The sequence below is a fragment of the Glycine max genome, chromosome 12 (genome assembly GCF_000004515.6).
Source record: "Glycine max cultivar Williams 82 chromosome 12, Glycine_max_v4.0, whole genome shotgun sequence".
Classification (NCBI taxonomy): domain Eukaryota; kingdom Viridiplantae; phylum Streptophyta; class Magnoliopsida; order Fabales; family Fabaceae; genus Glycine; species Glycine max.
In genome coordinates this window covers 34,079,102-34,106,067 of record NC_038248.2, presented here as the reverse complement: position 1 = coordinate 34,106,067, position 26,966 = coordinate 34,079,102, and the positions used below count along the sequence as shown (strand labels likewise).

The window sequence follows — 26,966 nt, the reverse complement described above, 5'->3', positions numbered from 1 at the left end:
CAACAACCCCTCAACTACATACTCCACATACCGTCGTAACCGCCACGGACCAACATGAACTATTGCTAAAGTCAATTTCTGGAAATGACGTTCATTTTTTTCTTTCTTCCTTTCCTCTCCCTCTTGCACCCCTTAGAACTCCATGAATTCAAACCTCACACCACCACTAACATCAATGTATCGCTAAGAATCAAACACCACCACCTCCCAGCAAACAAACAAAACACTAGAGAAGAAAAAATCAAAGCAACAAACAACGCACAATTTTGCTTTGATTCACGCACAATTCTTAATGCTTCGTTTTGGGAGTGAACATAACGGCAACACCAATGAGAAACTCTACGTGAACGAGAGCGTGTGACAACACCATACCAGCACAAGCGTGACAAAAACGTCTTTTGATCTATGTGGATAGAGGCAGTGGGGTGGAGAGGGGAAAAGTCATGCCGAAAGTGGAGAGGAAGAGAGTCATGGGGGTTTGGAAGGAGGTTGGCAGTTCTAACAGAGAAGGTGAAGCATTAGGATTTCAAGGATAAATTGGAAAATCGATAGGAAAAAATCAAGGTAGCATTATAAACTTTGTTGAAAGAAAACTAACCATAGCCGAATTGGTTTTAAGTAACTTGGCATTTTAATTTTCAACCTTACAAGGTATAATTAAGAATAAACAACGTTACCGTCCTCTTTAGAAGTAAGGTATAATTAGACTAAATAACTTGGCATTTTAATTTTCAACTTTAGAAGCTATAATTATCACGGCACAGTTGAAATGGCGAAAGAAATGAATATAGAAAAAGGTATAATCAAGACTAAATAACGTTACCACCCTCTTTAGACATCTAAAATTTTGAAAAATTAAGTAAACTTGAACATCAATTAAAATAAATCCGGGACTTTACAACATAAAATTCCTGCTTCTTCCCCAGCTCCAAAACAGGCAAATAATCTACCCATACAGTTGCAATTTACTTTTAACATTTGTCTAACAGCATCTATCCAGGGGCACAAATTTTTTTCGGTATATTGAAGGTCATATTTCAACTATTTTACTCCAGCTGTGCATACTAAATACACAGGAAGACGGTAAAAATATTTATACTCACCAGGATTACAATCCAGGAGGCAACCTTAATGCCTAAATATATTACAAATATTGGCAACCATATGTTACAAAATTGGGCGTCTACCTGGGTATGAATAAGATTAAACTATTTTAGCTTTTACTATTAAATCTGATGGCTTAACATTTACAGGTTAGTTACTCTCGGCAGAAACAAAATTTCAGATATAATATTTCTTTACAGCACTATAACCAGTATCATCAGTTCCTCGCTGAAAATGGGAATAATAGCATGCCCCTGACCTGACCTTTCAGTATGTCATATGACTTGAATATCAAGCATAAAGAATTGGGAATCTTTGCTGCCAACACCCTCACCATCAATGGGGAAACAATACCAAGAGGTGCCTCAGACCACATCATCTTCCATTTCCTGAGAACCAAAAATGCTGCTCAACTTTCTTCAGTTTCTAAAATGTGGCGTTAAGAAGGGCATCTAGAGTTAATACTTAATAGAGACACAAGGTCTAATACCTCTACTCGGAATCTGAAGGAAGATTTGGGCGGGGCCTTACTGAACGTTTTTGGCGGGGAAATGAGAAAGGGATATCTGATCTTTGCCTACTTGCCTTTTCAGATCTAACATCATTCATACCAGGAAGCAAAGGAGCTGCATATGTAGGAATGATGAGTCAATAAAGCGAGGAGAAAAAATGCAACATTGCATATAAGAATCACAGGGTTAGAACTTGAACATAGTCAAAACAACCTAGCATATTGTACAAAATGATTTCCCCAGCTAAAAATGTTTTGCTCGAGTGGACAATTAACTTCCTCAGGAAAAAAAAGGAGTTATGAAAGCTTTAGGTTGAGAAAAAGTAACAAACCGGCATCTGTCAAAGAATCTCCAGCATTTTCTCTGGGTGTAATTTGCTGTCTGGAATTCAATCCATTTGCAGTGGAAATGTCACCATTACTGCCACTGGTACTGCCTCCAAGACGAAGAGAGATCCAATCCTCAATGAAGACACCTTTTGACATGTCTGCATGATCTCTCAGTTCATGCTGCATAGATGATTCTGCTGGTTTTGGAGGGAGAAAAATCTGAAGGGATGGATCTTCTCTTGGAAATGCCAGTGGATTGTCAACCAAGCCACCATTTAAATCATCATCAGGTCGACCTGCTGAGGAATCTGGTACCAGAGTGCTAGATCCCAAAGCAGTATCAGGAGCCAACATATAACCATTCAATGATGAGGAACAATTAATATTGCCATGATGCAAATCAATCAATGCATCTGAAACATCCTCCACTTCAGAACTGAATAATTGGAATCCTGAGACTGCCGGAGTTCCAGATTGCAATGGCCAGAGGGGGGGCATCCCAAAATCATCTTCACTGGGATTATTAAAAACTCCCAAGGTCGGATTTCCACCAGGATTGTGATCTTCTGTATATGGATCAATAATTCCAGGCTGTAGCACGGAGTAAACATCAACTGCATCACTAGTTTGATTATTTCTGTACCCAGATATAGGAGTATGAGAAATCAATACATCACTGTCTTCTTCTGAATCACTAAGAATAATAATTTTTGCATCACCCATCGTAGCAGATGCGTTATTAACAGTATATCCATAAGCTGAATCTATATTATTGTTAAACACAGAATTCATTTCAATCCCATTGGTAGTAGAATAACCAATATGCTCACCACCACCCTGATTTATGCTAGGATCATCTTCATCCCGGCCACTTCCAGTGTCACTGCTGCTCATTGGAATAATAACATGTTCATGATTTTCAAAATCCTCATTCAATCTATTATTACCAGAAGAGGTGTTTGTGTTCTCAGGTTTGCTGACTTCCCAAACACCATTACTATTCTTCCTGATGCCAAGTTTTAAGCCAGCAATAGGACTATCTGAAAGACCTTCCTGTTTGAGCTTTAAATTTTCCATGCTCTTGACTTCATCAGTCGAAACAATGAGGGATCCATCAGGATGGTGCCATTGAGCAAGAGTCCCCAACTCCTGGCGTTCACTTTCATTCTTAGCCTTGACACGCCAACAACCATCAGGCTTCACCTCAACCTCTGCAATCTCTTCACCACAATTTTTCATCTGTGCCAGCATATAAGAAATAACTACTGATTTCAACAAACCAGAGTATGAGATTGAAGAGAGAAATAAAGATCAAAGGGGAAAACACACTACCAGAGTAGTGATGCGATTGAAGTAAGGGTCAATAATCATATTCTCCAAAGCATAATTTTTAACGCATATGGGGCACTGCCACTGCAGAAAGAATTAATGCTTCAACATTTTTTTTTTAAAATAAACAAGGTATACGACAAATCATGCTCAAACTTTTTAGAATCATACCTTCCTTGACCGTTCATTCATTTCCACAAAAACTTCAAGATCAAAACAACCAATGTGAACACAAGGTTTGAATCTTCCTGCAATCTTCATTCTTGAACCACTCATCTATAAATTTCACAAGCGTATAAAATTTATGACCTCAGGAACTGATTTATAAAACTCCATGAGTACTAAAATAATCCAATACATGAAAGCCTTACTGGGCAACGGAGATTGATGCTAAAAGTATCTGAAACAACTTCCAAATCACTATCACTATCAGCATTATCATTTGCATTTCCACCCCCAACACAACAACAGACACGTGCAAGAGCATCTTCAAAACGCTCACCATCAGACTCCTCTGGAATCATGCTTAGGACCTAGGTAACAGCAAATCATTAATTTTACAGCATTATTGGACAATAAACATCTGTAATAACATAAAATGAAGATATAGACTTTACAAAATCAACATGCATGTCAAAGACAATTCAACAAAACAGAGATATAAATGTCACAACCTTCATAAATTAAATTTATATTTTAAAGAGACAAGATATGGACTTTAAAATATCAACATGCATCTCTGGTTGTTTCAATAGTGTTGCCGACTCCAACTGTATTAGAAAGCCATAATGGAAATGGAGAAAAGAAAAGAGTGATTTCATTGGTTGACTGGGAAAAAAAAACAAGGAGAAAATGAGATATCTTCCAGGGTTTCCCCTTACAATTATGCTATGACACTGCTCAGTTAACCAAGTGCTGAAAACCTCAATGACATTCCCTTCTACTCCTAATTAAGCCAAAGCTGTCCTTCCAACTTCTCTAACTAATTGTTGATGCTCTACTTTAAGTAACTGTTAACGTTTGGAAATCTCTAATGCAGAGATTTGGTAGCCTTGCTGGTTGCTGCATTTAAGGACCTGTTTCACTTTGGTTGAGGAAAATGTGTTTTGTTTCCATTTTCTATTTCCAGTGATAATTACAAAAAAATGTCATTTTATTTTTGCCATTTCCTGAACAAATCATTGTAAACATGACGCATATTGAAAAAACTGACTTTTTTGTAATTTTTTGTGAAAACAGTCAAAACCCAAAATGGAAACAAAACACATCTTAAACCAAACAGAAACTAATGCCCTTTCCTCTGTTTTCTCCCTTGTATTTCTACCTGTTCTAGATGATACCTTATCCTCACTCCTTGTGCTTTCCTTTGCTTCTATCCACTACAATTTCTTTTTCCATAAAAGAATTATTTTTAATTAGACATTGATGTCTCATTCCCATTAGAATCCATGCACAAAACTTCACATTTAAATGGTTGAGAAGGGCAAACAAAATTTAGATCACTAACTTAAACATATATGAATGATGGATAAAATATTAACAATATAACATTTCTGCTTTGTTTGGAAACACCAAAACTAAATCAAAAACAAATTTGGTATGACTAAAAGGAAGCATGATAAAAACACACATGCCAAATAAAATAGAGAAACGGAGATCAAGATGTTCAAATCTCCATAAGAAGTTAATCCAAAACAAGTGTTAGCAATATTTCTTCACCTTATATGCTAAGCAGAAAACTAGAATTCACATATAAAAAGCAAATCAACAAGATTCATATTTACGTTGGTTAGCAGTTCAGTAGACCCAACCATGCCTTTGTTACATACATGATTATCAAACTCTCAAGTTAACTTGCTAACTCTTACGAGTTTACAAGTCCACTTATCCTTTGTGAGTTAACTAGTGTGTAAACTCTCATTTTAGTAAACTCTGGATAGACTCTATAAACTCTAAGTAAACTCGATAGACTCTCGAGTTTACCACCGAGTCAACGAGTTAACAAGTTAAAAATATTAGACCAAAATGCAAGTCATTTTAGGTTATTTTCTATCTATTTAGTGTTTTACATATCTTCATTTAGTGGGTTGTTCCCGAATCAAAAAATTCTCACATTTAATGACATTAAACCTTTGTTCTCTAATAACATCAAACTCCAATGGGAATGATCTACCACTACTATAACACCTGCAAATTATTATCTTATTATCTGGTAGTGATGCATTATTAGACTTGGTTATTTAAGTATTGTGAAATTTATTATCTACTATTTTGTTGTATTATATTGTTGAAATGTTTAATTAGTATGTTATTTATATGTATTTTGTTATTATTTTTATATGAAGTAGACTCTTATGAGTTTACGAGTTGAGTTTATGAAACTCTCACGAGTCCACATAAACTCTCAAGTTGATAACCATGGTTACATATGTGAAAGGATAATATACATTACAAAAAAATCAAGGCAACAAGCTGATAACTCTAAAGCATGGAACTAAGAAAGCATAAGAAGTCAATGATAAATACAATTCTTATGTCAGCAACAATAACAAGACAGATGCTTTTCACAATTAAAATGAATGCAAAATGCCAAGATCAGCAAGAGCTACAATATCAAGCCATAAGCACTATATAAACAACCCTGTTGCCTCAATACTTTTTTTTTTTTTTGGAAGGCTGAAAATATATATATTATTAATAAGAGAACGAGTACCAGTGGTACCAGAAAAAGAGAATACAAAGCACCAAGGTGCTACCCTCCAAAAAACAGCAAAACAGTCAAAGAACAACCAGATCCAGCCCCACTAAGCAACGAAACTGGATATATTAGAGGACCAATGATTGAAACTAGTACTAAAATCTTTATCCTTAGCCTTTAACCAAGACCAAGCTAGAAAGATAGCATGGTCCATGACTTTACAAGGATCAAAAGGTTTTCCTTGGAAAACCAGCTGATTCCTATGCTTCCATATAGAACTGGTTAAGGCAATCCACCACCCACACCTTGTACTATAGTTCACATTTGTCCCAAATCCATCACAGAATTGATAGAAGTGTTGAATGCCTCAATCAATAATGTCTTAGTTAAAATTGACAAACAATGAGAATCACATCAGCATTCCAAGTTTTGCCAAATTTCAGTTTTTTTTTTCAGAAATCAACCAAAAGAGATCAGCTTCAGAAACTTTGAACTGACATCAACTTAACTATTCCAATAAGCCTGGATTGAAGGAACCAAAAGTCATCCAGAATACTATGCTTAGAAATTAAGCAAGTTTAGAATGTAATCTACCTCTGGCATGCTGAGTCTTTTAACAATACGGACCCCTAAACAGAATATGCGAGCATCACACCCTGTTAAGGAAATCTTGTTAATTCCGTCCTTTGTATATGGCGTGATCTGACAAAGGAGAAATAAAATAAGAAATTGAATAAAACCAATATGAATGAAATTTAATTAACACAGCTGAAAAGATCGGACTAAAACTAGCACTCAAGCATAAATATCTATATTAGAAAAAAACCAAAGAAAATACGATAACAGAAATTTCTGAATTGCTATAATCAATAGAAGACAATAAACTCACAACTGGACCAGTATCACGACCATTAGCCCCAAGCAACTGTGAACCAGGTCTGTTAATTGCACGAACAGGAAGACCTTCATGAATATAGTCAAATCAATGAGGGAAATTCAATTCAACCACAAAATTCATGAATTCTGTGAAGAAATGTTTGATGCTTTACTTACAAAATAGATACTTCTAATTACACATAATAATATGATATGCGGACGTGCAAACTAAAATAAGACCCATAACATGAAACAAAATTCTCAAAAGGAAACTAAAAAAAAAGTGAGGAGATCACAACTTGTAACATACCATTGACCTTTAGATCTGCAAATTGTGGCCATTGCATCCTGAATGAAACCTTGTCATTCAAAAGCATACACCAAACCTAATATGAAACAATTGGCATACATTAATACCTGGATAGAAAGTTATGCATCAAACTACTAGCACTAAACCAAACCAACCTGAACATCATATTCTGATTTTGATACCAGCTCCTTGTTTGCTCTTGTGAGTTGAAACGTTCTTTCCACACTCTGTACCGGATTGGTTCTGAACAATTCAAACAGAAATATGGTTAAATCATTCAAGCAGAAAGTTACATCAAAAGTTGGGTTAAAGCAACAGTAAACGATAAATATGTGATGGATTTGAGAATAAAAAAAACATGAGACAAGAAAAGATAACACTCGAATAAAGAAGGGAGAAATTTAGTTCCAAAAGATTAATATCTTGAGAGAGTTTTCACCTCAAAAAAAAATTTAACACCCAAACAATTTTACTTCACGCAATGTAAATAAGACATAGCACAATACTGGTATCCCTTTCAAATAGCACAATGTAGAGCATATATAGAAAGAAACCAAAAAACTATGCACAATGCATATGAACTTTTATTAAAAGAAAGGAAATCGATATCATGAACCCAGTTACACAATGTCAAACTATGTCTAAACTTCAACAAAACCGCAAATGTACTCTTACCCATCGGTGGGAATATTGGTTGTGGTCAACTTCACTGGAAACAATAGGTGTGTTGCTGAAACATAAAACCTGTAACATAAAGAAGAGCAAAATATACAAATTTGAGTGATAGGTTTAAGAAAACGTAAATAATAAATGAATGAGAAGTTTCTTTCAATTACAAGAGAATATAACAGATAAAAAGAGGAAGAAATCGTCCAAGACAACAAACATAGCATTCATCAGAGAATCATAATCATGCCCTCGAAATGAAAATGTTCTACAAAAATAAAAAGCCTCATGATGATAATTAGAATCTCTATTCGTAACTAGAAGACATAAAAATGTTATCAGAGAAAAATAAAATACATAAATTGACTGCCTCTACAACTATCAACATGCCACGACAAGAAAACATCAACAATGAGGTTACCACAATGCAACATGTTATCATTTCATAAGTTCAGTTAATTCCACCAATACAGAATATCATAGATAACAAATTGGGGGAAAAACAAATAATTTTGACCAACACAACTACACAAGCCCTTGAGAACACAAACAAAAAAAATGGGACTTGAAGTAAGGATAAAAAATATTCAGCACTGAATGTGGAAGAAAAAAGTTCTGAACAATTATTCCACCCCATCTACTAAAATATGAAGGGAACACAACATACGGGTCTGCCCGATCGAGTCGACATATTTCACAGTAGAATTTATCAGGAACGGGTGGGATTCCATCCATAGGTTTCTCTGGAATAATAACACAGTTGATGTGCTGCGACACATGGCATTTTGTATCTTCACACTGCAATTAGACAAGAAAAACAAAATGTCTTTATTAACAAACATAAGTTGTCACAAAATATCATGAGGATAGAAGGTATATAAATTTAATATTACACCTTGACCAATGGCTCTGTATCTAATACATTTCCACAGAGACAGCGAATCTTCGTATCTGATTGAAAGGAATTGTCAATTTCACCTTTAATTTTCCCATTACTGCTATCTGAGGCACCCTGTCCCTTTGATGATAGATCAATGGCCCCAGATACCTGCAACTTTCTGGGCAAAAAGAAAACAGAAGAAGTCATGAAAGAAAAAAAAATAAACCAAGGAGATTATAGCATATACCAGTATAATCAACTTAAAGCAAACACACACAAATCAAATCATGCGTGAACTACGAACTGATTTACAAATTTTCATCCTTTACATTCATCCGAAGCTTACCAAAGCTAGATAAAGAAAATATCACCAAGTGTTGTCTGTGACACTTACCTATACGTCTCATCCACTAATTTGGCCACTTGTTGTTTTCCAACAGCATTCTTCTTGGTCCACAATTTGGAAACTGGGAAAAAGTCACAAGCTGTGAGCTTAGTTTAAAGGAAAAAAGGCGGAGGAACTTTAGAAAGGCAACTTCACACATTAAAATCACAAAAATAAATTATATGCATAATTAATAAAAAAAATCCAAAATTCATATTTAATGAACTATGCCTTAATAGAAGTTGCCACCACTCCAAAGTTCAAACCAGTGCTTTAAAACTTGGTTTAGACCAGCCAGTTCAAGCCTCGAATCAGATCCAAAAAATGTAATTAAACCAGAAAAAACTTATTTGACTTGGCTGGTTTGCAGCACGCCCAGAGGACTGGTAAGTTTTCTAAACCAACCACCCCTTACACTCAGTAAGGGGGTGAGCCATCACCCAACCCTTGCCAGTGGCTAGCTTGTTGCCTTGTGTGCATCAATGTGCAAGGCAGAGACAATGTAAAGCAAGACAAAAGATAGAGACAAATAGAGAAATTAGAAATGAGAAATTGATACAAATTAAAAATGAAACTGAACAGTTTCATTAAACAGCTAAAATAGGAGAATTAGTCCTCCTCCAAGGTTTCACCCTTACAAGAGTTCCCCCTTTTCTTACCAAAATATCTCTCTGAATGCCTTCTCTCCTTATTCCCCCTAATTATCCCATTGGTACCCTCTAACTAACTTCTTTTAACGTCCCTAACTAACTTTTTCTTCCCTTCTATCCTAATAATGTCACTCCAATAAAAGTCAACCATCCTCGAGTTGAAATTCTGGAAACTAGGAACAGATTATATATAGACCATCCTTAAGTAACCCCCTTCAGTGGCTAGATAACCACTTGGTATGTGAGCCTAATCAATGTGGTCCACTGATGAGCAATTGAATAAAATCCCAGCACATTGCTGGTTGAGATAGTGGAGGATCAGCTTCTGAATTGAGCTTGACAACAACCCATCTTTCTTCGTGAATCCTGTAATTAAAACCAATTTGGGTCTGGCCTATTAGGTAAAAAATTATGGCCAGTTTGCAGAACTCCAGTTCTGCCCCTTCCTATTTCTACCTCTTGCTGACTGTGTCCATCCCCCTAAAACAGACCTAAATGGCATTGTTTCAGGGCTAAAATAGTTTTTTTGCAACCCACACCAATAGTGCCCACTCCAGCGACAATTTTCAATTTAGTAGATATCGCAGCCATGACAACTGCTACTTCAAACTGCCCTGCTATTCAACTTCTGTGGCATTCTCCAGCCACTCCCCAAAGCAATTCCACAATAGAGCCACTATTTGGCACTGTTGACAACTATGGTTGACCAGTGTAACCCTGTGAGCTAGAAGTTCAACTGAGTTGATGACTGATCGGAATTTTAAAAATGTGCTCTAAACACGCATTGTATGACAAGCCATAAAAGGAAATTTTCCGTACAAACACTAACCCGAGTGAAAAGAAACAGCCCAACCACATCAGATTAATAAGGAAAGTTTATTATAAAGTGAAATAAAAAATCACTGCATTTTCCAAGGATTTCCATCTAACTTGAGTTGAAGAAAAGTAATACATTAAAACATATACAACAATTAACAGCTGCAATGATATATTGACAGACAAATACAACATTTGAGGCATCTGTATGTTCAAGAGTTTGGTTAATAACAGTATTATTCAAATATATTAAGCTTTGTCACAACCCAAACAGAAACATAACAAAATACGGTGGAATTACAACTAAAGGTTGAGTCTCTGTGTCTGTTTGCATGGTTGTTAGTATCAGATTCACATTACGATGCAATTCCAGACGCTATCGATACGAATCGAATGGTGTCTCGTTTTCGTTCCTGATACGCAACTTGAATTTCTGTATCGGACATGAAACATGGTTGGATCGCGATTTGCAGATGAATTGCACGATTCTTCACACGTGATTGGCCAAGCTGGTCTCGCTCCAAAATGGATCAGGTCATGCGCCGCCCAATTCGGGAAAACCCTAAAAACAAAAACAAAAAAGACAAAGGGAGCGGGAATGAGCCGATTGTTTCCCTCCCAATTGAACCCTCAATGACCCATACCCTAAGTTCCATCCTTCTCAGCAGCTCACTCTTCATTCACGTTCTTCTTTCCTCTATTCCCCCCAAACATTTCTCTTTGTTCCTTGGTCTTCTAAACACATGATGGCGATGGAGAGGTGGTTCCCATTCTTTATTTTATTGAGCTGCTGGTTGCCTGGTCTCCCTTTTTTCTACACGTTTTCGGCTGTTGGTTGCCCTGTTTGGCTGCTCATGTGGCTGCACATTTGGCGAGCTGCAGGTTTTCTTTTTCTATTGTTTAATTGCCCTTTATTAGTTATTTGACATCAAATATGTATGTATGTTTTCATTTCTCATATATTTCTTTATGTTAAAATGCTCCTAGAGTGTTAATATATGTCTTAAATATATACATACATACATACATACATACATATATATTCTCTGTTTTTTTAATGATCGTGAATCTTACAATTCACAATATGATTCGATTCACGATTCGGAAAATAGACATTTCGATACATGGTTTGTATCCCAATTCAACCACCTTGTGTGTATGTCATGGAGAAAGAAAGTACAATCTTACCTTGGTCCTCTGAGAGAATAGCTAAAATCCTATCAACAAGATCCTACAGAAAATGAAGCATTCATTATTCATATTATTATATTGTCCTAAAACTCAAAAAAGATAGAATGGAGTTAAGCATTAAAAAATAATTATTATTGCACAAGTTACAACAATCATGAAAGTTGAAAGTATATGCCACTCATAATATCCATCTTTTCCAAGCATTTCAGTCTCATATTCTTGATTACTAGGAGACATATAGGTCTAAGCCATGCAACCTAAATACAGCAATTCAAATTGCATGTAATCTAGTGGGAATCATATAAAAAATAACAAGTAATCAGCCAACGAACACCATTCAATGATGCCAATTACAGTTGCATTAAGGTTCCAAAGAAAAATCATAAAATTGAAGATAAATAGTCAGCAATTGTTTTCTCTCCTCACCTGCTTCTTTCCCTGTTTTGAAAGTCCCAAATGAGTGAGCACATCTTTGAGCTCTTTTAAACGGAAATATTGCAATTTTTCCTATAAGAAAAGTCACTAGATAAGTAAAGTAGAACAGCATAGCCCATGGTTAATATTACACAGCATAAACTCAGACAAAAAATGAGTAAAACCTCTCCCGGCACCACTGGACCCCTGGTTAACAATGATCATGATAAATAAACCAAACTAAACAAAAACTGTCAAGTCCAGTCAATGAATAAAGCACAAACTAAGCTTGCCAGAGAAATTTATAATACCTATGCATGTAAATCAAATTTAGAAATTTTACAGTAATAAATTTCCTTGCCCCCTCCTAGTCACCATTCTAAACTTTATACTGCCAATTACAACGAAAATCAAAACTGTATTCTGCATTAACAATTTAACGACAAACCAAACTAACACAAATTACAAAAAAAAAAAAAGGAAAATGTAAACAAGCAATCCAATGAGTAAGGCACCACTAAACCAAAAAAAAATTTAAAAAACATGAATATACCTTGCAACTGGCTACCCAATCCATTTTGCACAGAATCTTCAGCAAAAACGAAGAGAAATCCGCAAGCAAGGCCCCGGAAGCTAGCGCATGCCACCTCCAGCAGCGATCAATCTACTCAAATTAAGTAAAACAAGCAAAACAAAAGCAACTGGTACAATTTAGATGATGAATTGAAAAAATTAGGAGTAAAACTCATAACTATGGGCGAGGAGGGAAAATTAAGCACAAATTAAAATGCTAATCATGGAAACAAATCGAAATCGTGGCACAAAACAAGCAAAAAAAGGAAAAGTCAGTGACGATTAGGGTTTTGGGAGCTTACTTGCGTGTTGGTGTGCGTTTCTGTTTGAGCAAAAACGAAACCTACACTTTAAGCTTCGGACCTGTCGCCGATATTCAATCCGATTTTCTTAACGGGAACACGTCCGGGCTAGGTTTCAGTACGCTCGCGTCTAAGTTCAATGGACACAAATCGTTTCCTTGTTTCTGCAAGTTCCTCTTCTTTGCCACAATTTATTAAGGGTTTCACCATGGTGACATTGAACTCCTTTAATTACCCACATTTAAAAAAAATTAAGAGTAATTGTACCCAAAATGGTAATTTCAATTTTTTTTTTATATTTTATTTATTGGGTGTCTCCATACTTTGTATTTGTTACCTAGATTGTGAATTACTATTATTAAAAAATAAAAATGTTTTTCAATATTTTTTATGAAATTTTAGAAATGTAATTATAAAAATTACAATAAATTTTCACATTAATATGGGAACAAGTATTTTTGGGTTGAGTTTCTCAAATTAGCTTATAAGATAATAGAATGTCTTTTCAAACACGTTTTAATGCCAATACCTATATATATATATATGAATTTAGGTACAATTTTTAAAATATATATATAGATATGGAAACAAGTATTATCCTCCAACAAATGACTAATAAATATTCAAATCATTGTTCTCACATTTAGGGTTTAATAATGTCTATTGTCTTTGAAGGAAAATATTTGTGGGAACCAAAAAACATGTTATCTTACTTAGGTTACATTTATTGTGGTTCCTAACAATAAAGTATACCAAAATAAAAGTGACTATAATTACTTATTCAAACAATGACATAACAATAGAAAATAAGTGAAACACAAAACCATATGTATTATTTTTCCTTCAAATAAACATGTGTATTTATTTTTTAAAGACAAAACATGATGTTAAAAAATCAAAGATAAAATATGTTATTATCTGTTGTATCTCAAAATTCGATTTTAATTCCTTTATAAATATAATACATTTTTACTCCTTGTGTTTTAATAATAAAAAAAACATGTTTTTCATTTCTATAAAGGGACTAAAATTATGTCACTTTTGGTAAATATAATAACTAAAAATGTATTAAATTTTATAAGGACTATAATCGTTTTTTTTTTTATATTTGAGAGACATAAATATGAAAAATACTTCTGCCCCCTTTCAAAAGGATTGGAATGGGAAAAAATAATTTGAAAAAAAAATCATCTTTTAGGTGAATTATGGATATTTCTAACCAATAGTCAATGAAAAATCTATCAATATATTGTGATTTATTCCAAAGACTGACATGTTCCAACAAATACTCTTATATACATATAGACTTGGGTTGCGGTAACTTGTGTATGTGAATCTCTAAAACATTATTCCTAAAAAATGAAAGTGCTATATTATTGTGATAATAATTTTTGCTTTTTCTTAAATCAAGTATGTTCGTTAACATTCGCCTAAAGGTCAATTTTCTTCTCTACATTAGATTGACCTTAGATACTTTCACCTTTAGGCTCTATTTTTTTACCTTTTTCTATTCGTGAGGCTTTATTTGATAAAATGGGAAGAAATAAGTAAGAAATGGGTAAAAGAGAAATAAAGTGAATGAAACTATAATCAAAATAAAAATGTTTGGTTTAAAAGAAATAGGAAAGAGAGAAATAGAAGAAAAAAAGGTTATATAAAAAAATGTTAAATTTAAATTTTATATTTAACAATAAGATAAATCCATTTAAAACAAGATTCTTAAAAGCATTAATATGATACAAAATAAAGATATGACATGAACACAAAAATATGATGAATTTTTAAAATTATAAGACATGATATGAGTCTAGTGTAATGCATAAATTAATACTTAAAAATTCTTATAAATGATTTATAAATAAAATAAAATATTATAATATTTAGTTATTGTGATATTTCTATTTATATTGGTATAATTGTTTAAAATATATTTTGTTATAAAACATAAATAAAAATTAAAAATATTTGCAAAATATATTTATAGAATTATATATATGAAAAAAAATAGGATACAATATGATTGTTGTTTTAAAATGTTCGTACTCCCCTCACAAGATTTAACTCCTTTTCAATTTTGAATAAGAAATTGTTAAATATGTTATTAAAATATATAAAAGATATTTTTTTGTCATTACTACTTGGTGACTCGAAAATAAGTCACACTAATATAACATATATACTAATTAATCATGTAATGCCATGTGGTGTACACTATCACGTCAAATAAATTAGTTTAATTTTTAGTTTTTTCAATTAAATTCTAAGGATCTTTTTGCAAATTTATTATTTTATTTTATTTTTAAATTTTTTTTATTAAAATACATTTTTATCCCTAGATAATTCTTATTCTCCCTAATTCTAAACCTAGTCTTCCCTTCATTGTGTATCATTCTTTCCCACCCCATCGATCGGAAGAACACTCACTCCACCATCGTCAAGCAAAAGAGCATTTTCTTTGCGCTGCTTCCTACGCCATGTCTCCTACCTGGTCACTGGTCGTTATCAAGCAGAAGAGTCCTTGTCAAACAAAAGTCTCAAGTTTTTTTGAAAGATAGAAGAAATAAGAATCTTCGTCATTCTCAAATTCAATCCTACAACTTCTCGTCATTCTTGAATCGAATTCCTAACAAGGTATTTTTAATTTTTTTTTTGTTCGTCTATTTCAAATCCTTAATCCCTAATGTTGATCTCGGGCTAGACATATAATGGGTAACTAGTTTTTATTTCTTTGCCTAGGGGGGGTACCTTTATCATTCGATATTTTTTGTTAGAAGCTATCATTTGATACAACTTCACATGATTGGTGTAATTATGTTGGTACATGTCTGCGCTAATGGGTACAATACTCTTAAATTGTTCACATTTAAGTACACTCCATTATCATATATGTCTTCATTTTGTCATGTTATGTGAACAATTTTGTCATTATCATATAGTTCATGACATGTCTCCTAACTACCTTATTCTAGATTTTCACATACTTACAAAAGAGTAGGCCAGATAAAAAACATATATAGGCAATATTCATGAATTAGGAATAGTTCCCAGAATGAAGAGTTCAGTGGGATTTTCCAATCTGAATTGGCAATAGGTATCTAGTTCAACCTTAAATTCCAATCATGCATTTAGGATTCTTGTTTTATTGATTTTTCTTCTTCTTAGAAGAGCCTAAAATTTAAGAATAGGCTAGAGATAGTGGTATCTTAGTAAAATAAGATAATCCAAAAACCTTACTTGGTAAGAGTGTAATTAATTCACATTGCACTAGCCTTTGGTTATAGGCCACAAATGTAGTTTCATGAGTATAAATCATTTGAACATTCTTCCTTGAGTTGAATTCATTTCATAATTCATTGGACTCTGTAATCGGTTATTTAACCTCCAATAAAGGATTTTCGCATAGAGGTAATCAAAATTAATATGTAATATATTTAAAAAATGTTTTAAAAGCCAAACTAGGCCAACCAGTTAGGTAGAAGTGGTGAAACCATGAACCTACTATGTCTCTTATCTTAACATTATCCAATTCAACCATGCATTTATGATTATCCAATACAATAAATATATATCTAATGAACTTTAATTTCATTAGAAGAAAACATACACACTCTATTTAAAAATAAGGATATAAATCATCAAATGCATAATTTTCTTTATAAAATCCTCTTAATGATGAGCTTTATCTATATCCACTATTCAATGTGTTTATAACAATACATATCACTATCACTAATGGTAGTACAAAGAAAGATACATACTTTTAAATCTTAGATAAGAGGTGTATAGTTGTTACTTAGATAAAAGGACTTATATATCCTTGATTGTTATGCTCACTCTTGTTTGGATGTGTAAGGGTTGCAGTTACCCCTAGTACTTTTTTTCCTCTTATATAATGATACTAGTTTACCTCTGTTAGGAATTTTAGTTGGCTTCAGATACTTACACCTTACTGTCAATTGTTACTGTAGCTATTATGATAAAGGTCAGTTCTAATTAGATAGTTTGTTACTATAGCAACTCTGCTAGATGTCAGTCCTAGACTTCTAGTTAGTTACTATGTATTTTCAGTTGTAATGGCTAAAGTGAAGTGCAAGTACAACTTCAGTTTGAAGCTTTGGGTGTTCTTTATCCTTGAGTTTGGGTTATGCCTAACTAAACCCTACAATCTAGCTCATGAGGCAAGTGAGGATTTCCCAAACTTTTATAAGCTCTACTTTGGTCATATCTATAGTTGATGTGAGATGCTAACACACACACACACATATACCCTATTCTACATTAGAGACTTCACTTATGTAACATTCACATCCTACTGAATAGAATTTCTTTTAGATTCTCAAGATGCTCATTCATTTTATCCTGATATACCTCGTTTTCTTAGGACATTAATCTTCAATAAAATGGAATTTAATACAACATGCATAATAAGTAATTTATCATTCAACTTCATAATAAAGCAAAACCACAACCAATCAACTGTGCATAACTAATAACCAAATCTTGTGAGTCTTGAAACCAACAAATAGGACAAACAATAATTTTTCAAAATAAGCCTTTGCTTACATTGAGTTTGGATAGATTATTTTGGTATGTCGGAAATACAATGATTACTATAGCTAATTTTAAAACACCATTATCATGAATAAAGTGGTATGTTAGTTTGATGTTAATTTGTAATTCATTTTTTCTTCTCTTTTTCCATTTAAGGATGTCTCGTCTCTTTCTTTATTTACATGCTGTTTATTTTTTAGCTCCACTTAGTCACCTCCATACTTTTTTGCTATACAAATAATGAATTGAATGTTATTTTGACCTTTTGCTTTATCGTTTTTGCTTAATAAGATAGAAATGTGTACCATCAAGGATCAATTGCTTTCCTTAAGAGCTATTTAGTAAAAAGCTTTGTGCTCTGTGAAGTGCCAACATTATTGCTCCTAAGAATGTTGGCAAGAAATAATTGTGTTCTTGTGAAAATGTTGACAAACTTTCTTGTCTTGTTGGAAACATAGGTACAAAATATTTGTCTATTTTTTAAAAATTCATTAGGTCGATCCCAAAAATATCAAAGAGAAGCTGCAACTGTTGCATTATCAAAATTTGTTCGATATAGGTGCGTATAGAATGATACTTTGAATAATTTGTCTCTCATTGATGCTGCAATATTTTAATAATAGCTCATTTGCTTGATCTTTTTTAGTGCTTTTTTCAGAAATTAAAAATTATATGCTTAAAGGTTTAGATTCGACTTATTCAAGATGAAAAAAATATTGAAATAAGAAAGTTTTACACCAAATAAAATGTTAGATTATTTCATAAATATAACTCATTTTATTCTAACTCCTTTGTAGTCTATTTCTTCATAACCCTATAGCAAATGTTTATTATTTATTTTATACATGAAATCTATTTATTTTTTTCTATTTGAAATGCAGATGGATAACTTTGACAAGGATTCATTTGTTAATTTAGAAGATGACAATGACCCTAGTTTTAGTGACATAGAGAGTAAGGATGGAAGCAAAAGTGAATCTAATTAAGATGCTTTAGATGAAGATGTGACAAAAGATGAATACAAAACTCTTATTGATTTAACAGTTGAACACATAGAGTGATTGACTTTTTTTATGAACGAGATGCTTATGAGTGTTATAATTTCTATGCAAAAGTTCATGGTTTTGAAATTAGCAAAGGCTATGCAACAAAGAGGGATTGAGGGACAAAAAGCACTTGATCAGGGATGATAGAAAAAAGAGCACAAATGGATAGTTGTGTCATTTATGGAGACCCATAAGTATGATGTTTGTCATTCGCATTTTGTGTCATTTATTTGTTCACATCTTGGATTGACCGATGCGAACAAGGCTTAGGTGGATTGCTTGTATGCACATGTAAATCTTGGCTTTAACAAGAAAGATTTGTATAATCATATTAAGCGGCATAAGCATTCTCAAATAAAAGATGGGGATGCACTAGTTGCATTAAATTATGTAGATGGAACAACAAATAACGATCTTATGTTTTTTCTAAGATACTTACTTGGTTGTAGGCAACAGTAAACTAAGTTACATATTTTGGGTTTATAATACAGGAGGTCTAATTTTCAATGTTTTGGAGATCTAACAGTAATTACAAGAAGAACAAGTACAATAGGTCATTAGTAGTCTTCTTAAGTAAAAATCATCATTTCACAAACTGTGATATTTGGTTGTGCTCTTGTATCAAATGAAACTATTGATACATATAAGTGGGTCTTACAAAAAAATTTGAAAGTAATGTGCAACAAGCATCCAAAATCAGTTGTGCTAGATGGTTATGGACTGTGTGCTTGGCACCTATGCAAGAATACTTGTTAGAATGGGAAGGTTTCACATTTTGAATGGATTTTGAAAAAGCAATGTATGCTAATGTTACACTAAAAAAATTTGAAACATTTTGGGAACACATGATTGTGAAACACCAGCTTGGAGGAAATAATTGGGTTTTCCAAACATATGAGAAGAGGTTTATGTGGGCAACAACTTATCTTCGTGATAATTTTTTTATCGGTATGATGAATACTTCTTTGTCTAAAAGCGTTAAATCTTGTCTAAAAAGGTATATTATGAGGACGAGTACAATTGAGGGCTTGTTGTCTAAGTTTGAGCACATTCTTAGAGATTGCAAGTATAATTAGTTAAGTTCATATTTGAGATCATTTTATACAGAACCTATATTAACTATTTGTCTCAAGAAGATCAAACAACATGCCTCAAAGATTTTTATCAGATATATTTTTAAAATGGTGAGTTCACATATTGAAAATGTCGGTGCATTGAATGTGACTAACAGATGTGAAATTGTGGACAAGGTTAAATTTAAGATAGAGAAATTTGATCAGCGTCATAAGCAGCATGAAGTTGTATATGACTTAGAGGAATCTAAATTTGCATGAGATTGTATGTTGTATGAATCTAAAGGCATTCCACGTTGCCATATAATATGTGTTATGCGGCTTCAACATGTGGATTCATTTCCTGTGAGCTTGATTTGCAATAGGTGGTTGAAGGATGTTAAAAGCTCAGCTATTTCAGGCTATAAGCTTGAGAACATGAACAATGACATGATGATTACAACTCGGTTTGGGGCCTTAGTTGCTTTTTATAATAAATTTTGTCACATTGCTACCAGGAAGCATGAGGTTTTTAATTTTGTTAGAGATGAAATTCTGAATCTGATTGATAAATTAAAAAAGCAGGGAGATAGCATATTAGTGAATGTGTTCTTGAAAACAATTAGTGTGATCCAAATTTGGTAAAGGTAAATACAAAAGGTGCTCCACGGAAGAAAAATTACAAGAAAAATAATAAATGTTCTAAATGTAAATAACGTGGTCACCAAAAACTTACATGTCCTGATTTTGTTCCTGTGACACCCTCTACCCTCACAAATAACGAATAAAAGGAAATAAAATCATGCAAAATTTTTTGTAAACACATTGACTTTAAATTAATTCCAAAAAAATAAAGAGTTCACATTGAATTAGTGAAAACATAGTAGAAATTGTTTGAATAAAAAAAAAGTTATCCCGACTTAAAACAAGGCAGCCTATTCTGAATAAAAAAAAAAACTAAAATAGAAAATATAACGCAATCATATCATTCACGGAAATTATAACATGCGAAGTACAATCCAATGCCCCAATGTCACACTTATCATAATATATCCCTATCACGGACTAAGTCTCTCCATCTCTAGCATGGAACTCATCATGTGATGACTCACCTGAACAAAATGACCATCAATCCAAACATAAACACACACCAGGAATGAGTTATCACATTCATATATAGTAAAATATTAGAGCATGTAAAACATATAATACTTAAAGCTGAATTTATATAAATAACATCACTTCACAAAATCACACATATTATTCACATCCATTCAAGTTCACACACTCCAGAATAATAATATCAAACTACAATTGTTAACTCAATGAAAGTCAAACACATGTGTTATGCAACAAATACTCTAGACTCAAGCCTACACGCAATGTGGTACCATTTTATAGTGAAAAACCTCGTCAGGCACTTAGGAGTATATGACAAGACACACCACACAACGGGTATGTCAAGTCACTCTCACTAAGTAAAATCATAGGGAGACCAGTGAAAGTCATACTATTTTGCGAGAATGCTCCAACCTTGTGGGATCGGCACAGGCTTAAAGGAGCACTCAAACCGGGTGACCCCCAAGGCCTACACTCTGAAGAGTCTGTCATGGCCTCTCCCTCCTAATTCAAGTCCAACCCATAATCATTTAAACACACAGACTCTACCTATGAATTATGCAATGCACACAACTACTCAGTTGTTTTCAAAATCTCAATTATTTTTCAAAAATTATTTTAACTCATCGCGCCTCAAGTGATTAAACCCGTCGGGTTCCGACGATGGATCCCATCACAACTCATCATGCATTAGCTCATTGTCCTTAAAGGGTCTTACAGTTGTGTGATTACATAATTCATAGCTCACAACTCAATACATACAACATCTCAACAATAATATAATTCACAATCCATTACGTACCAAATGATTATCATTTACACACAATCCCAATCACAATTTCATAACACCAATAAGATAATTTATCATATCTAATGCATCCTACACATATCATTTAGTAGTAATATTTGTAAACCACAATCCAGTACATACACATCAACTCAAATAATTTTCAACATCATATCAAAATAACACTATAACATCTTCAATGTCAATTAATTAATAATAAGAATTCTAGGTAGTATATACGCACTAACCAAATCAAAACATTAAGGATAAAATACTGATATGTATCTCTAAGTCTCGATTAATTACTAATAAGAATTTAACTAATAGTTATTTGGATCTATAATTATTTGGATCTAAGTCAAAGTGATATAACATGCATGATTTGATTACAAACAAATGGAAATATAATTATTTGGATCTAATTTTTTATTCCAATGATAACAATTCACTGACACATAAAAAAATCGTAAATCACAAGCACAAAACAAAGAAAATCATATGCGGTAATATAGAAATAAAAATTAAGTAATAACAATTGACAATTAAAAAAATCTGATATACACTAAAAAAAATATCATGTCAGTATACGTTGAACAGGATCATAAAATTTCATGATAATAGATATTACATTCAATTTAGCGTATGAAATATTCAATTTGAAAGGGTTCATGAATTAAAATTTTATAAAAACAACCGAAAATATCCCAAAATTGATCCTCTAGAGATCCCTATACATGTTTATTCTAATTCCCAAGTGTGAGTAACTCATCCCTTACCTTGATGTAATCGCTCAAATGTTCTCCGTTAGCAATTGTGTCATTTTTGGTGCTCTCTAGAGCTCCTCCTCCAGTTGCTCTGTTAGGATTCTTGTGCGTCAGAAGAAGAAGAAAGGAACAAAAGATGTTTTGTAAAAGCTATTGTGGGTTAAAAGTAGTTTTATATAGTGGGGAAATTATAACCTAACTGATTTTATTTATTTATTTATTTATTTATTTATAGGAACTTAAAAGGCACGGTTCTTACAATTCCATCCCCCTTAAAAGAAGTTTCGCCCCCAAAACTTACCGGTATCGAATAAGGTAGGATATGCATCACGCATCTGACCCTCTAGTTCCCAGGTAGCATCCTCGCCCGAAGCACTTCCCCATACTACGTTGACCAAGGAAATCTCCTTCCCCCTTAGCTGCTTAACCATACGATCGTCGATCCTCAGTGGTTGTGTTTCATATGTCAAGTTCGCTTTCACTTGGACGTTGTCCAACTCGATCACGTGCGACGGATCATGAACATATTTTCTGAGCTGAGAGACATGGAAGACACTATGGAGATTTGAGAGAGATGGTGGCAAGGCCACCTGATATGCAACTGGGCCGACACGTTTTAGGATTTCACATGGACCAATGAATCTAGGTCTGAGCTTACGAGACTTTAACACCCTGCCAACCCCAGTTCACAGAGTGACTCTCGGGAATACATGATCACCTATAACAAATTCAAGATCCTTTTTTCTCTTATCATAGTAGCTCTTATGCCTACTTTGGGTTGCTCTCATCCTTTCTTGGATCAACTTGACCTTTTCAGTGGTCTGTTGAACCACCTCAGGTCCTAAGGCAATGCTTTCACTGGGATCTACCCAACATAGAGGTGTCCTACATCTCCTACAATACAATGCGTCGTAAGGCGCCATACTTATACTGGAGTGAAAACTATTGTTGTATGTAAATTCTATCAAGGGTAAGAAACTATCCCAACCACCCCTCTGCTCTAATACACAGGCTCTCAAGAGGTCCTCTAAGGATTGGATGGTGCGCTCGGTCTAACCATCAGTTTATGGGTGGTAAGCAGAACTCAACTTAAGTTTGGTCCCCAAGGCTTTATGAAGACTCTCCTAAAATCTAGAGGTAAATCTGGAATTTCTATCAGAGACTATGCTAGAAGGAACACCGTGCAGTCTAACTATCTCATTGATGTATAAGCTAGTCAAACTCTCTAAGGAATATCTGATGTTAATTGGGATGAAGTGAGCAGATTTCGTCAACCTGACTACAATGACCCAATTGGAATCTAAACCTTTGGGGGTCATAGGTAACCCCACCACAAAATCCATGGAGATGATATCCCACTTTCACCTAGGTATCTTTTAAAGGTTGTAACTTTCATGGAGATGATATAGTTATACATTCTTTTTATGTGCAGGTCTTTGGATAAATACTAAAATGATAGACCAAAGTAGTAGTTGATTTTGACATTGTTAGTCACTTACCATATTTTTCTACTTCTTTTTCATAATTTAATACAATTATCCAATTTCAAAAAATTTTAAAAAAAATTATTCAACAATTTTTAAAATCTTTAGAAATTTTCTGTAAAATACTTTTAAATCACATTAATGAATTCTTTTGTTTTTAAAAATACAATACATATTATTTACATGATGTAATTTTTTTTATTATGTATTTTGTCCAATCAAGATCAAATTTTATTTTATATAATTAATATGTACTTAATTAGATAACTAAACATTAAACTAAATGAATGTGAACACAATCACTATTATTTTAATATATGTTAATAAATATAATTGTTTATGTAGAACTTAGTACTAGAGATGACTTTTTGGTAGATTCTTTCATAAATTGCTATTAAAAATATCATTGTTCAAATCTTAAGTGGTTTAAAAAAAAGAAATTAAAAACTAAAAACTCATAGTAAGTCAATCGAATCCGTCATCTAGATTATCTAATGCTTAGTAAATACAATTTTAGTATTTCTTAAGTGTTGACAACTATCAATTGCTAGGATATTTTTTCTTGAAATATTGAATATAATAATATGCTCAATACTATATAGTTTTTAAATTATTATATTAATTTAATTATATATTTATATATAATTATATTAAAACTAATTAACTTATTTTAATTTTGAAATCATATAAAATTGTTTTCAGTTAAAAATCATAAATAAATATTTTATTGATTACTATTTTATTAAAGGTTTAAAATTTATACAAAAAAATTCACATCTAAATAATTAATATATTTATTATAAATTTCTGTGTTTAAAATTAATTTATTAAATATATTTTTTAATTTTTGATAGTAGAGATTACAAATATCATCGAGAGAAGAAGATAATAATCATACTATAGATTGTTATGTACGACAAAACAAGACTCTTTTTGGAAGTATTTCACACAAGTATATACCAAAGCTTTAATAATGTCATGAATTAAAATAATTTTAACCATAAAAGATATCACAAATATTTTCAAATGAGACAATCTCGTTCAAGGCAATTATGGATGCCAATTTTTTTACTGTGGGTAGTTAATATGAATGCATATAAAAAATTTATTAATATTTATTTTTAGTTTGAATTCATATAAAATTATTATTAAAAAATAATTTTAAATAAATTTATCGATAATATCATAAATTAAATTAATTCTAATTTTTTATAGTAGATATCATAAATATCATTCTCAAAAGATAATCATGCTAGAGACCATTATATGCAACAAAAAATATAATTTCCTTCTAAATTAAAATAACTTTAGTTTTTGGTGGACTCACGGACTATCCATTCAACCCTCTTAAGTCCAATGTGCAAGTATTATTAATTGATTATGTTAAAATTTTGATCTTTAATTTAAGTTGATATTGTTATTTTGTTATGTTTAAAATGTTGGTATAATTTATTATAATAGATTTTAACTTAAAAAATGAAGTTTATTTTTTTTATTTAATTTATACATTTTTCACTTTTTTAAAAAAATTATATTCAAATTAATATTTGGGTTTGTAGTCCGGTCCATTTATTGGTGAGCTTTTGTGGGATGGATATAGACCTTGAAAAAATTCTATTTATTTTGCGAGCCGAACTTATCTGGTCTGTCTAAAATATGAACTTCACAGGTAGGACCTTAAACGGGCCGGACCGGTCCGGTCTGTAGACCCACTCCTACTCAATCATATTTTAGCCATAATTTATTAAATATATTTTATCACAAAAATATTACATATGAAATAATATCATTAATTAAATTAATTGTAATAGTGTTAAATTTTATTAAATAAATACATTTGAATAAATTGCATAAGAATTGCTTCTCATACTTGTTTCCTTTTATTATAATAAAAAAATTAATATTTGTAATTAGCTTGATTAAAACATACACATTCATGATAATAATTAATTTATTCAAATTTTAAATATGAATATACATGGGTTATAATTACCTCCATTATATTCAAATGATTTTTATGAACTATAAAATAGGATAAAAAATTAAAAAAATTTCTATCAAATGCATAATATTTTTCTCTCTAACTTTTTTCTATAAAGAAAATAAGCATAAAGATAAAAAAATATATTTTAATTTTTATTATATATACTTATTCTATTCTAATCTTGGACAAAAGATATACTTGTTTTATATTGGATTAAAAAAATTATTAAATCAATTTATTAGACATAATTACAGCATTTTATTTGATTAGATAAATTTAAAATTTATTATATAATATTTAATTACAATTGATTAATTAAAAAAAGATTAGATAATATATTTTATTACATTTGATTAGATGAATACAAAACTAATTAGATAATATCTTATCTAATGAGATAAAATAATTTGAAGATGATGAATTTTTAATATAATTTTTTATTACATAATATCATATTAAATTAGTCTGGATTTGTTTAATTATCAATTCATTTTATTTAAGCTACAAATTCCTTCAAACTTTAGACTTGTTGAACACAAACTTTAGAGATAGGACCATAAAGTAATCCGTTCGTCCACGTGACTCTTACTTCGTTGTTTGACACTCTACTATTTTGTTAACCTATATTTCAACCTATAATTTATTTATTTTATAAAATAGAATTTGTATTGTAATTTTTTTTAATTATGCTTTTACCGAGTATGATTGTTCATCCTAATCTTTCATTCATTGTTTACTTTTTTATCATTCTTTTGTTTGGTTCATAATTCAATTACAATTAAGTTTTAATCCTAATAGGCTCTTAATGATTTGATACTTAATATTTTATTTGATTAAATTACAACGACAATTGTGAAAACATTCATAAAATGGATGTTGACGATGACTATGGTGGTTTGTGTAAATCACGAAAAACATTTAAAGGTCATAAACAACACCAAGTATATTTGATTAACAACATTATCATTACAAAACCTTATTATTTAAAATAACAAATTCAATTGTGACAGAACGATATACAAACACAACTAACAAAGTTATTGTCAACTGTGAATGAACTTGCAAAAGGAATGGATGATTTGAAGATAATTGTCTAGTCATCTTTGTTGACTCCCACGAACATGAATTCTTTGTTGTCTTCTTT

General features: G+C 32.1%; 2 protein-coding genes across 3 annotated transcripts; both read right to left on the bottom strand.

Moving 5' to 3' along the window:
• Positions 1-1,121: 1,121 nt before the first annotated feature.
• On the bottom strand, positions 1,122-13,246 carry LOC100811996 (E3 SUMO-protein ligase SIZ1). 2 transcript variants are annotated; one of them, XM_003540116.5, is made up of 18 exons: positions 13,036-13,246; positions 12,714-12,824; positions 12,173-12,253; positions 11,744-11,786; positions 9,099-9,171; positions 8,720-8,882; positions 8,492-8,622; positions 7,834-7,902; positions 7,314-7,401; positions 7,159-7,234; positions 6,862-6,935; positions 6,567-6,674; positions 3,646-3,807; positions 3,446-3,550; positions 3,278-3,358; positions 1,948-3,184; positions 1,595-1,730; positions 1,122-1,509 (listed from the first exon to the last, which is right to left on the bottom strand). In XM_003540116.5, exons 2-17 carry the CDS (start codon positions 12,735-12,737, stop codon positions 1,597-1,599), a joined length of 2,649 nt encoding a protein of 882 aa, XP_003540164.1. In that variant the 5' UTR covers positions 12,738-12,824; positions 13,036-13,246; the 3' UTR covers positions 1,122-1,509; positions 1,595-1,596. The 2 variants fall into 2 exon arrangements, with proteins under 2 accessions (XP_003540164.1, XP_006592676.1); XM_006592613.3 differs by having other exon boundaries at positions 1,122-1,493.
• Positions 13,247-22,626: 9,380 nt separating this feature from the next.
• LOC102668113 (uncharacterized) lies at positions 22,627-23,277 on the bottom strand. Its single transcript, XM_006593187.1, has 2 exons — positions 23,159-23,277; positions 22,627-23,026 (listed from the first exon to the last, which is right to left on the bottom strand). Exons 1-2 carry the CDS (start codon positions 23,275-23,277, stop codon positions 22,627-22,629), a joined length of 519 nt encoding a protein of 172 aa, XP_006593250.1.
• Positions 23,278-26,966: the final 3,689 nt, after the last annotated feature.